The 16,799-nt window shown below is 48.1% G+C and overlaps 1 protein-coding gene across 1 annotated transcript in view; it reads left to right on the forward strand.

Annotated features, from left to right (window-relative positions):
* The first annotated feature begins 2,537 nt into the window (after nt 1-2,537).
* Nucleotides 2,538-16,799, forward strand: part of HS3ST4 (heparan sulfate-glucosamine 3-sulfotransferase 4) — a 479,360-nt gene continuing 465,098 nt past the window's right edge. Inside the window, exon 1 of the mRNA XM_069570383.1 lies at nt 2,538-3,256. Within this exon, the coding sequence (XP_069426484.1) occupies nt 2,538-3,256 (719 nt within the window). The remainder of the gene's footprint in view (nt 3,257-16,799) is intronic.

Genomic DNA, 16,799 nt, shown 5'->3' on the forward strand with positions numbered 1-16,799 from the left:
CTTCAAGAGTCTTCCATTAAAATGTGACTATTTGGGGACAAGAGGGAAAAGGGATCCCAGGAAATTTCCTCATTAGCATCATCCAGGCAAGTGACATAAATGTAGGGTGGCAATCCGGGTGCCTCATGAAGAAGAGGGCACACATGCCCCACCTATAGAGGGATTCTCGGCTCTGGCTGTGGGGCCCAAAGCTGCTGGATCTGCTATTTCAACAGAAACCACACGTCCAGATTTTGGGGGGTGGAAGGCCCTTTATGCTTAAATATTGCAGATAGTTGAAATTTCTTCACATCACTGTGGGAGCCACATTTGGCTTTGCTGGTCACCAGTGTGATACCTCTGAGTTAAACTGTAACATCCTTTTATCAAAACCTTTCTGAACGAGAAAGCACATGTTTAGTGAAGCTAGATGCCTAGCAGGTTCATTTGGATTGCTGACGGCAGATGTAAAAGTTTGGGAACGTGTATTATGGGGCGGCCCAGGACCACATGCTGAGCATCCGTTTCAAGGCTGGTATCTGGGCCTTAGAAGGGAGATGGGGGCACAGCAGCAGCAAAATTTGCTGCCACGGGGGCCTCCCAGTGGGAAGAGGGATGGATCAAGCCTGTGGTTTCTCCTAGCTCTAGCTGGCTTCTTCCCATTAACATTACAGTAATACAGTCCTGTGGTGTTTGAAAAAAGCATCAGTAGTTACATGGAATGATTTACAGGACACCAGACTCTGCATTTCAGAGGTCTCCCGTGTACCATAAAAATATATATATATTATAAAGGAATAATCTTTATCTGAACTAAAGCTGTAGTGAAGGAAACTCGTGTCCAGCTGAGAGCAGCAGTGAGCTTTTGTTCACTCAGGGAAAAGTCCGCGTTCTTCATCTTATTTGATTAACATTTTCTTCCCCTCTCTGGCACTAGGTATCTGGTTAATATTTAGACACTATATACATTTTCTTTCAACTGTTGTTCCTATTATGCGATCAAACAAAAACCGGAGATGTCAACCAGATCAGCCGCCAGGTGAAAACAGACAGACCTGCCAGGCACCCGGCTGTGGCTGGCAGGGTGAATGGGGTCCCGAGAGCTAGCCCCTGGGAGACACTATTCGCGGGTGTGTGCGGAGCCAAACCCTGTCCCGAGGACGCAGAGTTCGCTACAGCTGCTCCGTTAATGACTCTGCCTCATCTTCCCTTTGCAGACTCCGATTTCGCCCACTTCCGAGAAGCAAGTCTAGTTTTGAATCTTCCAAAGCCTTTTGATGTTTACCGTTACCTCCCCAGGAGAGGGACGTGAGGGGTGGAAATTTCGCTGAAAAGAATATACTTTAAAAAAAAAAATCAGTGAAGCGATGCACAGACACCCTGCCATCCAACTTGCCTCTGCTTATAAGGTGTTTAGAGCGATGATGGTCACAGTCTATTTCAGTCCAGGGAAATCTAACTCCTTTAGTGGCAACGCCTCCAAGGGGCGCAGGTGTACCTGTGGTTAAGGGTGTGGATGAGGGAACAGCCTCATCTTTTGGAGCAGAATGCGCAGTCACCCGGTGGCGGGGACGGACGCGAAAGCTCTGGGGGTAGAGAAACCTGGGGGTTTGTGTCAACGCTCCACCCGTCAGGAGCTTCAGGATAAGATGGGGAGGATGGAAAGATGGAAGTTGGAATGAGAGAGCTGTTATGAAGAGACCACTCCTGGACCAAAGGCAGGAGGCTATCCAGGGTGAGAGAAGGGCAGGTCGGGGGATGGGCCGAGTTTGCTCGGAGTCCCGGGGGAAAAGGGGCAGCGAGAGGTCGCTGCCCTCGGGTCCCCCAGCTCGCCGGTGAGCTGCACCGGCGGCGGGCGTCCGGCTCTACAACCCTCAAAAGTACCGGGAGCGGAATGGAGAACCCGGCGTCCCGCGCTCCCAGGGGAGGGGAAGCACGCAGGGCGGGGCGGGGAACACCTCCAGCGAGTGCGTGCGGCGCGCGGGGCTGGGGGCGCGATCTCCGCTTCCCCGGGTGCCCCAGCCCGAGCGCACGCCCGCGCGCCCGCGCCCCCCTCCACAGGCGCGCGCGAGGCGCACTCCCCCTTCCCTCGGCGGCGCGGGGCGCGCGCCCGGCCCCCTCCGCGTCTCTCCGCTCTCCCGGCAGAAAGTTAGCAGCGGGGAAGGAACTCGGGGCCGCCACAGCGCGCGGCGGCGGCGGCAGAAGCTGGAGCGGGAGCCGCGGCGGAGCCGGGGAAGCGGGGGCGCTGCAGACGGAGCAGGTGCAGCCGGCGGGTCCGCGCGCCCCCCTCGGTCCCCTTGCCAGAGGCTGAGGGGGGTGGTGGGGGGCCCCCCGGACGCCGCGAGGAGAGCGGGGAGGGGGGGCCATGCGGCCGGGCTCCCCCCCGGCGCAGCGGGACAGCGGCCAGGGCCGGGGGCGCAGCGGCGTCGCTTCATGCAGCCGGGGCGGCTGGGCAGCGGCGGCGGCGGCGGCGGCGGCGGGGGCGGCGGCTGAAACCATGTCCGGGCAGCGCCGGGGGCCGCCGCCGCCGCCGCCGCCGCCGCGAGCCGGGAGCCGCGATGGCCCCGTGGCCCGCACCTCCTCCGCCTCCGCCTCCGCCTCCGTCTCTCGCCGCGCCGCCGCCACCCGGCGTCTCGGCTAAGGGCCCGCCGGCGCGCAAGCTGCTTTTCATGTGCACCTTGTCCCTGTCCGTCACCTACCTGTGCTACAGCCTCCTGGGCGGCTCGGGCTCCCTGCAATTCCCCCTGGCGCTGCAGGAGCCGCCGGGCGCCGCCGAGCCCCCGCCACCCTCGCTGCCGCCTCCCCCCGTGCGCCTCGGCGCCCCCTCGCAGCCGCCCGCGCCGCCGCCGCCGCCGCCGCCGGACAACGCGAGCCGTGGGGAGCCGCCCGAGCCCCCCAGGCAGCCCGCCGCCCCCGGGGCCGACGGCTGGGGGCTGGCGAGCGGCAGCGGGGGCGCCCGGGACGCCTGGCTCCGGACCCCGCTGACCCCCGGCGAGATGGTCACGGCGCAGAGCGCGCTGCTGGAGAGGGAAGTGCCGGAGTCCAGCACCACGGACGAGGAGCTCGCAGGCCGGAGGGCGGCCAACGGGAGCGGCAACGCCGTCAGCACCCCCGACTACGGCGAGAAGAAGCTGCCCCAGGCGCTGATCATCGGGGTCAAGAAAGGAGGCACCCGCGCGCTGCTGGAGGCCATCCGAGTGCACCCGGACGTGCGGGCGGTGGGCGTAGAGCCGCACTTCTTCGACAGGAACTACGAGAAGGGGCTGGAGTGGTACAGGTAGGACCCCGGGCTCGGCGGATGGGATGGGCGCGTGGGGACAGACCCACGCGGGAAACAGCCGCTCCCCCTGCCCTTGGGGATCTGGGCAGAGTTCCGAGAGCCGTGAGCCCCGGAGGGCTCTGCGCACCCTGGCGGGGCAGCCTGGGGGGGAACGGCGGGCAGGGCTGGATGCTCTCCAGGGATCACTTTATTCCAGGGCGAGGAGAGAGGGGTCCCCCTGCTCTGCCTGCCTCAGCCTCCTCGTCCAGGGAGCTCTTTTCGGAATCTGCCTGGTTCCGAGTCTGGGGATCCCCAGCCCTCGTGTCCGCGGGGTGTTTCCTAACCCAGTCTCTTGCGGGGCGGTGCGCTTCTGTGCTGGGGACGCCGAGGAATGGAGCTGGACAAGCTGGATTGACTAAAGGGTTTTGGGATTTCCTGGAATCTCTCAAGATCGCCCTCAAACGCATTTGCGTGGCTGGAATCCAACTTCAGTGTTTTCAGTTTAGAGCAGAATGAACCGGGAACAGTTAAAAAGATGATGCTGGCGAGTTTGGGCTTTCTCCTAAAGACTCAGGATGCCCCCCACCTCCAGAACTTTCCGTCCCTCTTGGGCTGCTTGAACCCCGGGTTAATTTTGCATCAGGATTATCTGTGTCTACATGACAGTTGATGCCCTAGGAGTTTTCATGCCCTGCACCTGAGCCCTTTCTAACCGGTGCCTCATTGCAACAGATTGGAGCTTGTGTCTAGTGAGTTGTTTGTTCATATCCCTCCTTTTCCACCGTCTGCCAGCAGCGAGGGAAGGGAGAAGTAGTAAGTTAAGTGTAGGTAAAATAAATTAATCCACCAGCGTTCTCCCTTGCCCTTCCCTGTTTCCTCTTTTTTTTTTTTTTTTTAATCACTCTGGAAAACAGATCTGGATGGCTGGCTGCATCTCGGCTGCATCTCAGTAATTAATTGCAATTGTCAACCAGAAACACAGGCTTTGTCAGCTAAAGTGATGTTATCATCTTAACAGAGCCAATAGGTAAAATAAGGATTGTTTCCTGACAGGTCGCCTTCTTGTAGAAGAGACATGCTTTTTAAGTTTAAATTACAGGCTGGGGAAGTTTGAGAAATAACTTAACTTTGGAAATATATAATAAATGTGTGTATTGTGATTGATTTCTTCGCCTTTTAAAAATATGCCTTATGCGTTCAAAGCTTGAGAGAAGTACACTTAGGCATAAACATTCCAGCACATTAAACTGAAACAGCAAATGTGTCTGTTCATGTCTTGTCTGTTTCAACAGAGAGACTAATTGCACTGTTTTAGGAGGCTTCAAACAGTCCCTTTCTATCAAAACATAAAACAGCAAATGCCTAATTTAACTGGAAAATCAGTATTTATAACATCACAAGCCATGGCTTCCAGTTTGCAATTATAATTAAAAAGGTGTTAGGATGATTAATGCAACAACAGCAAAATAAAAAAAAATGGGGTATGATGTCTGGGAAGGTTTCAGTTGTTAAATTGTTGGTTGTAGGAATGTTCAGGTTTCTGCTGTGGGGTAAAGGTGGCTTTAAGGGGGTAACCATGGCTTTTTCCCATTCTAATTTTAAAGCTGTATATCTTGTGAGAAGTGTCAAATGCCCTTTGGGGGAGAGGGAGGAATAAAGATCAAATCTTTCCAACATGTGTTTCGGTTGCTCTGTGGCAGCTGGAAATGGAGAAGGAGGTGTTTTATTCAGATGATTTAAAATAAAGTTGATGAATGGTGTAATGTGGACTGCATGTCAGGAGGTCCCATTGTAGGGTCGGGAGCATTCTCTGAATGAAATGATAGATGATCCTGACAGATGCCACATTCTTTTACACTGCAGCTGGGAAAAGGAGGTGTGTAAATTGCCTCTCTCATAGGACATGGCTGTTGAAGATCTTATTCCAACATGTGGTACCCTCAGCCATCACGGGTGGTATTTGGGACTCGGCATCCCATAGGACTAAGAGATGCAAATGGAACTAGGTTCACTCGATCCTCACTTAAGAGGACCATGTGATATCTCTGTATCTTCCATCTGCTGCCCCAGCATCACACCCAGGGTGAGTCCTTATTACAGTTAGTGATGCTGATTGCAGTTACTGCAGGAGAATCTATCTAATGTCGAGGAGTCATTTTCCACCCAAATCTGGATGTTGAGAAGACTCCCAGAAACCTTCCGGATCCTAGGATAGCTCTCCAGCCTTAACAGATTCAGCCATGCTTTGAGGGCATGTTAGGGATTTCCGTTGACTCCATCTCTTTAGCTCCCCTCTCTCTTCACGGGCTTCCCAGGTGGCTCAGTGGTAAAGAATCCACCTGGCAATGTGGGAGATGTGGGTTCGGTCCCTGAATTGGGAAGATCTTTTGGAGGAGGAAATGGCAACTCACTCCAGTATTGTTGCCTGCAAAATTCCACGGACAGTGGAGCCTGGCAGGCTACAGTCCATGGGGTTGCAAAGAGTTGGACACAGCTGAGCACACGCTCACTCTCTCCCTCTCCCTCCCATGTAGGAAGAGGGGATGGCATCCTCACCATATGGTAGAAGGGAAGCAGTGGCAGTGATTCAAACCAGTAGCAGAAACCCTTCTTCCTGGTTCCCTGGTTCCAGTCTTTTAAACGGTGGCTTCTCTACTTAAATGGCTATAGTACCTCCCCGTTAAATGGTTATAGTATGGTATGTGTTTTATCTGAAATCTTACTCTACTGTGTGCCTGAGTGGAGATTCACAGGTTAATTAAAGGTTTTGATCCCCTTTTCCCATTATTTGTTTTCCTTTTCTTTTCAACATGCTTCCCAGTAGCCTACTGATTTTGCGAGTGATTCCAGTGGTTGTGATGTCAGCGAGAGGGAGAGCAAGAAGAAACTGGGGCTGCTTTCAGCAGAGCTGGCGAGAGTTTCGTCGCATTTAACTAAGCAGCCTGGGTTTTATTTCCTCCGTGTCACTCGGTTATGTCTAAATCCGGGTTTTGCTTTTGCCTATGCTGTGGACCTGCTGTGATTTAAAAACACGTTTGAGATTAGAATGTGTGCATCAGATTTGCAGGGCAAGATAGGCTGATGGATTAGGATGTGTGTTAAAGCTATGGAACAGCAAGCCTCACTTGGTGGATTGACACAGGCCAGTGATTAATAAATGGGGGTAGATCAACCCCCGCCCCCCACCCTCCGCCAAAGTAAAAGGACAAAGCTACAATATGCTTTTCAGTAGGAGCTGATACGCACTGTCTGGGCAGACCTTACAGTCCTCTAAGGGGTGGGGCCTTGTGGCAAGCCAAGTGGCTGCCGTGGCAGAACTCGTCAATGTGGCGGAGATGCCATGAGCCGTGGTCTACCTTGTAGATCACAGGCTGTCCAGTGACCGTGACTTCGTGGCTTTGGAAGCCTCTCAGCTGTAAGGCAATGGGAAGTGACCCTCCATGAGGTCAAGATGTCTTCATTGCTAGCAGTTAGGACACACGTCCTGTTGGCTGGAGGGAAATAGCTCGGGGAAGCGGGTTCAGTAGTTTTGCTTGTGGTGCCGAGAGGAGTGTAGTCCACAGCATTGTTTAGATGAGGTGTCCAGAGAGAGAAGGAAGGAGGGCCGGGTAAGGCACTGAACATGCGTCATCATGGCAGTTCACGCTTTATAGACATGTAACCACATCTAGGTGGCATGATGAAGCTGTGAGCAAAAGAGCAGCCTTCCTGCTTTACAGTTGGCCCTCAGAGGGGAAAACAGCTGCTCAAGGTTGCTTAGCTGTTCAGGGGTTGAGCTGAGATTTGAAGCCGCGGTTGTCTAAAGGCTGGTAGGTAGAGTGCTAGCAAAATCTTTTCCTTCCTTCCTTCTTTCATTCATTTAATGATACTTACAATGATGCATTTAATGATACAGACATTTAATGATACCCTGTTTCCAATACTGTTTTAGGTGTAGGGGATACAAGGGTGAACAAGACGGATGAAGCACCTCATCTCCTGGAACTGACATTTTAGTGGGGTGGGAGTGGGGAAAGGGGAGACAGCAAACAAACAGGTCTTTTAACGTGGCTTACTCTTTTAATGTGGCTACTGGAAAATTTGAAATTACATGTGTGACTCCTGTTATATTTATTTCCACTGGGCAGTGCTCCTGTAGAGCAGTGCTGTTTAAACTTTAAATGCACACAAATCACCTGGGGGTATTGTTAACACGCAGGTTCTGATTCCGTAGGTTAGGGGAGGGACCTGAGAGTGTGAATTTCAAATTTCCAAAGTGATACTGATTCTGCTGATTTCTGGATCTCTCTTTGAGTAGCAGGGGCATAGAAAGTAATTCGTGTGTGTGTGTGTGTGTGTGTGTGTGTGTTATCAGTGATCAGGGAAAACCTCTCTGGACGTGGTATAAGTATCGTGAATGAGTAAGATCCTCCCATGTGAAGACCTGAGTGGAGAGGTTGCCAAGCAGAGGGAACAGCAAGTGCAAAGGCCCTGAGGTAGAAACAAACCTCATGACTTCTCAAAGCATTATTTTCAAAGCATTCTACAGTGTTTGTAACTGGGCAAAACTGGGTTCAAAACTCAGCTTTGCAACTTACTAGTTGAATGATCTGGGTTGGATAACTTGACTTAAATATCACTCAGCTTCAGTTTATCTGAGTAATTCCTTCCTTGCAGGGTTGTTGAGAGGAATAAGTGAAATAATAAAAGTGAATATATATTCTAAAAAAATGAATATCCCTTCACAGCTGCCATAACATTGACTGGAGGCTTTTATTGGGGATGTTTTTGGGAAAAGACTAATAATTATGGGCTTTGCAATCTACATCTGCTTAACCTTTTAAACCAAGGGTCACTCATCAGATGCCTTCAGGGCTCATGTGGGTAATACACTTGAGTGAAATAGACTAGGTGGGGAGAAACTGGGCCACAGACACTCTGTCCAAAAGGGCAGCCACTGTTCTGTTCCGGCCACGCCTCTTCCGTTTGCAAATGTGGCATCAGGGGAACCCTGTCTTCCACTTGGGAAGAGAAACTAGAAATCTGGGTTTTGATGTGAAGTGGCCTGGTTTTTAACGTTGGCAGCAGATTGAGATTTCTTAAAAGTGCCATGTGGGCCAGCACTGCGGGACAAGCAAAACACATCTGTGGGCTGGTCACAGCCAGCTGGCTACTGGTTAGTGACCTTTGGTTTAAACTCATTTCTGAAAGTAACTGGCATACCAGTACCCTCTGCAGTTGCCAGAATTGTGGCTTAAGTGCGCTCTTTCAATTTAGATGTTTTCCCCCTTAACCAATTTTGCAACAGCATGAGGGAAGTCTCTCAGATATATTGTGACAACAACAACAAAGGAAGCTGGATATAAACAGGAGCATGGAGCAGAAAAAGACAATTACAAATAAATTTCCCTTTTGTTCCCAGCAAACATTTTCTTGAGGGTGGGGAAATTCTCAGTTGTGTACTGCTTAATCAGGAGTGCCTGTATTTGATCCATTTGATCAGTTGCACCAGTAAAATAGATTCTGGTCCTGTGAACAGAGTAAGACTTCAGAGTTAGAAAAATTGGGTTCTAGGTTTTTCTTTGCCACACACTAATTTTATTGGATGTCAGTTTTCTTAATAGCTTCTTCCCTTCTTCCCTCCTTGCTTCCTTCCTTCTCTGTTGTTTACACGATGCACGCATGCTCAGTTGCGTCTGACTCTTTGTGACCCCCCATGGATTGTAGCCCACCAGGCTCTTCTGTTCATAGGATTTCCCAGTAAAGAATTCCAGAGTAGGTTTCCGTTTCCTTCTCCAGAGGATCTTCCCTACGCAGGGATTGAACCCACCTCTCCTATGTCTCCTGCATTGGCAGGTGGATTCTTTACCACTGAGCCACCAGAGAAACCCACTTACATGATGAGATTTTATCATCTCCGTAAGGTCCATTCAGTCACTAACATATTTTGGTTCTAGAACAAAACTGTCTAGACTCTTTGGAGGAAAGAAGCTAGTTGGCTAGAAGCAATGTGCTTTAGAATGTGTATTTGTATCTCTGAACCTGTCATACAGCATCCTCACTGTAAGACCTTGGATGAATTAGTATCACCAAACCTCAAGTTCTTCATCTGCAGAATGGGCTCAATAGTATTTCCTTCCAAGGGAATGATGTGAGAATGAAATTAAATGACATTCAAAGTGCCTTACACAGTTTATGACATAATATATTTTCCTTTCCCCTTCTTTTCTCTTTCCCCCGTTTTCCTTCTTTTTGCTTTTCTTCTTCATTTTCCTTCCATTTCTTCCTTTTATCCTTCCCATCAGTACAGAAGGCCCTAAAGAGATGCCATAATGCATTTATCATTTGAACATAGCCTTTTATTTCAAGATTATGTCCGAATGAGGGATTTCCAACCCTGAAGCCTCTCTTAAGTAGCTCTCCAGAGAATAATCAAAACCAGATTCCAGAATTGCGTCTGTTGTAACTTGAGCTGAAGGAGAAGAGTCTGACTTCAGGAGGCAAGTGAAGCCAAAATTCTCCCATAAAGGGGATGGGACAGGGAGCTGGTGAGGCTCTCTGGGTTGGCCCTCTGACATTTTTATAGCCTATGATAGAAATTGATGTCACTTGCCCCGATAGGTATAGAGGAGTTTAGGATGCTAAGGCCATGCTTGTCTTCAGTTTTTCAGCAGAGTTGAAAGCTTCTGAGAATGCAGGATGGTTCAGACAGACCCCGCAGAACTCCCTGTCTTGAGATTTGGCAGTTTTCACTGGGGAGTTCTCCAGCCATCACATGATTGATTTATTTTTATTTTTGTGAATCATGCCAGTCATTTTTACTTTTAAATTGAGTCAGGAGAGAAGCTGTGAGACTTCAGGTGAATGAGGGATAGCTAGGGCTGCACGGCAGAAAGTTTTAAAGGTTTGGTTTTGCATAATGGATGCTATCTCTGGAACTGATGGAACCGCCACCCTGTTAAAGTAATTTCTTGATTCTATTGGTTTCTGCGGTTTAACAAGCTCTTCTATAACTGTCTTGGGAATTTCAATCTGAAATTATAATTCACTGAGGGAGCGCTTCTGCCTATCTTGCCATTAATTAAAAGCAGGCGGTTGATTTTTAACACACGCTAGTTAGGATCGCGTTCCTTTAAAAAACTTTTTTACTTTCAACCTTTATTTAAGAATGTATAAAGCACATACGCAGGAAAACAGAGCAGCACATGCATTAGGCCTGATTTTTTTCTATCACTTATTTTATAAGTGATAGAAATTGAGCTTAAGCTATTTTAAATCCAGAAAGGCAATTATTGGTTTATTACTTAGAAAGTCTAAGGGGTGATGGCTCCAGGGCAAGTTGCATCCAGGTCTCCATTTCTTTCTGGTCTTTTCTGTGTTGGCTGTACCTTGCTTCATTCTCAGGTTGTCTCACCACACTTTAAGCAAGATGGTAAGCAGCAACCCTAGACAAGCGTTTTTTGGTTTATCAATTCTTTTGGAAAACTTTTTTTCTTAAGGGCTTCTGTAAGAAATTGCTGGAGATGCTGTTGACCCAGATTGGATCATGTGCCCATTCCTAAACAATCTGTGTGATGCTCTCATCAGGCCCCGGGCGATGTAGCCACCCCTTTGGCTTGGGGTGGTGATGGGAATAGGGAAGGAGGCTTATTCCCATTGAAACCATAGGGAAGAGTTTCCCTGTAAAGAATGAGATATTCAAGGGTTCTGTTGATAAAAGATTTAGGGACCACTTAACACCACATATACAGTAAACATCTGAAGATCCACTCTGGGAAAGGTTTATGATCTCTCCCACTGTTTTAAGTCAGAAAAAGGTACAAGTGGTTAGTTTGAGGAGGTTGAGTGTACTTTTTAGTGCTGTTATTTATTCATTAAACATGTATTAAATGTCAGCAATGTGTCAGACATAAATCAGTCATCAGTGATTGAAGAACTCAGGTGGAGAAATGGACAATTAAGTGATCACATTACAAGGTAAAGTCCTGACAAAGTGCCATTTATTCTAGGAATGGAGGGATGGTTTGATCTTGGGAAACCTAAAAAATTGTGTGGTTTATTCTTCATACTTTTCACTTAGAGAAAAATCTTATTTATTTTGTGGATGCTAAAATGTCTGGTAAAGCTAAGCATTTCTTCCTGATTTTAAGAACATTTGCTGATAAAATCAGATCATACCCAAAGCCAGCATGGTATTTAATGGTGTAACACTAGAAATATCACCATTAAATCCAGAACAAGATCAGAATGCCCATTATCACCATTGCTGTTTACCATTGCTCAGGAATAAATAGATAATCCAGTGAGGTGAAAAAGAATAAGAACGGAGAAGATAGAATTATCACCGGTTGCTAGTAGTTTCATCTCTTTTTGGATGACCTAAGATAAGCAATCTCCACTCCCATGCATAAAACTATTAGAAATAATAATGGAATTCTTTAAGGTGACTGGTAAGGAAATTACTATGCAAAATCTATAGTTTTCCTGTATGGCCATGCCAAGCATTTTGAAAATATAATGAGAGAAAATATCCTATTTATAGAACCAAGCAAAGAGACAAAATAACCAGGGATAAATTTAGCAAAACTTGGAAAGGACTTGCAAGAACGAAATTTTAATACTTTAGTGAGGGGTGTCAGAGAAGGAAACAGTAACTAGAAGGAGTCCTCTTTCTCTGGGATAGCATTTCTTTCTTTCCCTTCCCTACCCACTTTTTATTGGCTATCTTTGCTACTACGTTTAGGTCAGGTGTGTTTGAGAGTGGTCTGAAGATACTGTTTCTATGAACATGGCCAAAATGTTGTACTTCAAAGACAAGATTCCCTTACTTTCTACCTTTTATTTAACTGAAGGGAGGATTGTAAGACAATTACTACTGTTCAGGTTCATAAACAGTGTTAGAATTCCTCATAGAGCGCTGGTACTGACTGCTTTATATCCCAGACTGAAGGGACTTTGCTGGTGACTCAGTGGTAAAGAATCCACCTGCCAGTGCAAGAGACATGGTTTCTCATGTTGAGGTTTGACAGAAAACAGCAAAATTCTGTCAAGCAATTTCCCTTCAATAAATAATAAATAAGTTCCAAAAAAAAAAAAAAAAAAAAAGAGAGAGAGACGGTTTCATTCCCTAGATTGGGAACATCCCCTGGAGAAGGAAATGGCAACCCACTCCAGTATACTTGTCTGGGAAGTTCCATGGACAGAGGAGATTGGTGGGATTGCAAAAATCGGACACAACGTAGTGATTAAACAACAGCAAGAATCATTCCTAGTGTAGATTAACTGTTGAATCGATGTAAATGAGTAAATTTAGGTGCATTCCTGTTGTTAGAAAGCAACACCAAAAAATGAATCACAGACAAGTGATGGTTTTTTAATGAAATGGGGAGGTGATGATTTAAGATTTGGACCTGAAAGAATCATAGTAGCAACATGGTAAGAATCTCAGGGGTGGACACATATTGTGGGTGCCAGGCTCTGCCCCAAGCGGTGGTTTCAGTCATTCCAAGAGCCTGGTGAGACAGGTACTGTGATCAGTCACGTTGTACAGGTCAGGAAACCAAGGCACAGAGACGTCAAGGAACTTGGTCAGGATGTGGAGTTGGGATTCAGGCCTAGGTGTTTGGCTCCAAACACGCAGCATTTCTTTTCATTTGCCGCCAGGCTGTTTTGCACTGGAAGGGCGGTCTTCCAGCTTCCTGGGAGTGAATAGTAAACGCCGGAATTTCTGGGCTGGAAGCCTTTGGTTTCCCATGTGTGCATGGCCTGCCTACTGGACAGGCTGACTGTGGGGGTTTGCCCCCAAAACGGACTGTGGAAGTGTCTCCTTTTCCTTTCTGGGACCAAGCTCATTCTCACTTCAGGGCATTTTATTTTATTCTTAAAATTTAAAAAATGTAGTTAGTTTGACTGTGCTGAGTCTTTGATGCTTTGAGGACTGTTTTTCTTAAGCTGTGGCAGGCAGGGGTACTCTCCAGTTGAGTGCATGTGCTTCTCGTGGTGGTGGCATCTCTCGTTTCGGAGCACTGACTCTAGGGCCCACAGGGTTCAGGAGTTGAGGCTCGAGGGCTCGAGGGCACAGGCTCCGTAGTTGCGGTGCCTGGGCTTAGTTGCTCCATGACGTGGGATCTTCACGGATCAGGGATTGAACCCATATCTTCCGCATTGGCAGGCAGATTCTTTACTACTGAGCCCCCAGGGAAGCTCCAGGACAATCTAACTCTTTCTTTCCTCTTCTGGGAATTCTCTGCCCCCCTGCCCGCCTCCCCCGCAATCCCATTACTACAATGCAGGTGTCTGGTTATCTGTCCTTCAGATCTTGGCTCACATTTCAGATTCCCCCAAAGACCTCTCCACACTACCTAATTTAAAGTCCTTTTTCCACTTCTGAGCTTGTTCCACCGTTTTATTTTCTTCAGGGGATGTATTGCTTTCCCAAATCATCCTAATGACTTTGCCCTCCCTCCCAGAAGATCAAGTGCATGGGAGCAGGGTCTTGTCCCACGTGATCTCGCCAGGGTTCTGAGCCAGAAGCAGTACTTGGCACAGGTAGGCAATTCATGATGGTGGCTTATTCATCACCAATTCTGAATGAGTGACAGTTTATTGAATGAAGGGGTACCTTCTCTGCCATTTTCTTATAAAACTCTGCAAAGAAATTACACACTCACACTCCTTGGGAACTCTGGCTAAGAATTGTTCTCAGTTCTTTCACGTACTATTTTTGCAAGACTATTTTGGGTACAAGAAAGAGAAACCCACTCAAACAAGCTGTGTGGGCTAGACAGTCTCCCCAAAAGGTCCTGCTGGCACACCACATTACCTGATTTATCCTTCACAGCAGCTTCATGAGGTAGGTACCGTCTTATCCCAGTGCTACAAAATCAAGAGAATGAGACTTCAGTAGGGCAGGTGACAGTCATGGGGTCACACCACAGGCCTTCCCAAGCTAGGCCCCTTTCCATTGTTAACAAGTGGCCTTTGATTCCTGGCCTTTGTTGCTATAGTTGCCAAAGTTTTAGGAGAGCCTGGATTACTCCTGATAGGCTGTTATGCTCCAAGAGTAGTTGGTATTATCTTTCTCTAAATGCATGATCAAAATGACATAATTGCCATTTAATCGAACAGTTAAGTGGAGGCTGTGTTCGATTTGTTACACATGATAGGTGTAAATCCACCATTCTGCGTCCAGGTTAAGGCCTCAGCAAAGGGTTGGAGATTTGGAGCTGAGGACATGTGAGTCATTTCCTCAATCTGAGTGCCTTTATCCTAGGGCTGCTTGCCTGTTTGGAGCTCTGTGATATTTAGGAAAGAAAGCTGAACCTAAAATCAGAAATTAAAGGTTGGAGTCTGAGTGCTGTGTCTACCTTGCTTTGGGTGCCTAGAGAGTATTCAGCCTTTGAGCCTTTGTTTTCCCATCTTTAAAATGGGAACATCCGTTTCTAATAAGCCCCGAGTGACGTTGCAAGGGCAGAATAATGGTGATGTGCTAGCATCTGCTTTCTCCCCATCCTGTAATTGTTGTTAATCCACACATGTTTCCATGAGCTCCCCCAGGTAATTGGTTTTCTGGAATGTTGCACTCCAGGGAGTCCCTGAAATACAGGACAGGCGCTCTTATCGTAAAGTTAGATTAAGAAGTTTAATTTACAGGAACTGTTATATACCATGGATATCAAACATTGTGAAGGCAGACTGCATGAAGATCCAGAGAATTCCTGGAGAACCTCTGTCTGCGTAATTCTTTTACCTGACTCATGATCACTGAGGCATCATTCTTTCACACTGAAAAAAACATAAAAAGCCATAGAGCACATGTGCTTTTAAGGATTGCCCTGCAGGGGGTGAGCTTCGGGAGTGACCAGAAGATTCTCTCGTTTTTCTCCCAAATGGCTTGTCATCCTTTTTCCCTGTGCACCCTCTCTGCATTTACCAGGCGGGCATAGTAACGTCCCACCTTCTGGCTGCCTGACTAGCCTACTTTCTAAGCTGTGGAAGGCATGATAACACATCCTCCCAATAGCTATATCCTGATCTCCAAAACCCATGATCATGCTACATCACGTGGCAGAGAAGAATTAAGGTTGCAGATGGAATTATGATTGCCCAACAGCTAACCTTGAGGGGGGAGATTATCCCGGATTATCTGGATGAGCCCCCATGTAATCACAGGAGTCCTTCAGATGGAAGAGGGGGTGAGAGAGAGAGGTTTAGACGGAGGTCAGCACCGGAGGGACTCAGCCCGCTGTTGCTGGCTTTGAAGATAGAAGGGGCCAGGAGCCAAGGAATTCAGGCCACTTCCAGAAGCTACACCAAAGGCCAGGAAATTGATTCTTCCTTGGAAGGTCCGGAAGGAATATAGCCCTCTTGACACTTTGATTGTAGCCTACGGAGACCCGTTTCAGACTTCTGACTTCCAGTGTGTGCCACCAGTTAGTTTGGGGTCATTTGTTACAGCAGCAAAACACTCTTCCAGAGCGCCCTAGAAGCCACCATCTTGTTCCTTTTCTTCCCTTTCCTTTTCCTCTTTTTCTGGAAAATACCACCTCTGGGGCTCTGGAGGTATCTTGCCAAACGGCAGCATAGACGTCACCACTGGCTGTTGGCAGATGGTCGCTGTCCTAGCTGGGATTCCCAGGTGGTGCAGTGGTAATGAATCTGCCTGCCAGTGCAGGAGCCGCAGGTTCTCTCCCTGGGTTAGGAACATCCCCTGGAGAAGGAAATGGCAATTCACTCCAGTATTCTTGCCTGGAGAGTTCCGTGGACAGAGGAGCCTGGCAGGCTACAGGCCGAGGGGTCACAAAGAGTCAGACACAACTGAACATGCATATGTGCACTGTACTAGTTAGGGGAAAAAGTGAACTGTTGCAACAAAGAGATCCCAACCTGTAGTGGCTTTACATGAGATAGATGATTTTTCTCTGAAATTCAGTATTCAAATGGAGTATTCAATATTCAAATTGAAATGTCAATATTCAGAGTTTGTAGCAATCAGTGCTGCCTGAGACCAGCCTCTCAGGAGGAACACGAGCTGAAAACTGTGAGTTCAGGTGTGTGGGTGTGTATGTTTGAGTAGCAGCATCCCCTGGGTACTCCAGTCTGGACTGCTGGGGTGACTGTGCTCAGGAAGACCAATCAGAGACTCAAGTTCCATTCTTTCCGTCTTGTTGCTCTGCCATCCCCTGGGGAGCTTGTTAGAAATGCAGAACCCTAGATTCCACCGCAAACTTTCTGAAGCAGAATTTACAATTTTTAGAAAGATGTATTTATCTGGGTTTGGCGTGCTGGATCTTCATACTGCCTGCAGCCCTCTTTAGGTGCGGTGAGTAGCTGGCTGTTCTTTGTGTGGTGCTCAGGCTTCTCACTGCCGTGGCTTTTCTTTTTGCAGAGCTTGGGGCTCTGGGCACATGGGCTTCAGTAGTTGTAGCGCGTGGGTTCAGCGGTTGTGGTTCTTGGGCTCTAGAGCTGGATCTCAGTAGTTGTTTTTTCGCCTGGGCTTAGTTCCTCCAAGGCATGTGGGATCCTCCTGGATCAAGGATCAAACCCGTGTCCCTTGCATCGCAAGATAGATTCTTACTCACTG

This window comes from Ovis canadensis, chromosome 24, assembly GCF_042477335.2.
Source record: "Ovis canadensis isolate MfBH-ARS-UI-01 breed Bighorn chromosome 24, ARS-UI_OviCan_v2, whole genome shotgun sequence".
Classification (NCBI taxonomy): domain Eukaryota; kingdom Metazoa; phylum Chordata; class Mammalia; order Artiodactyla; family Bovidae; genus Ovis; species Ovis canadensis.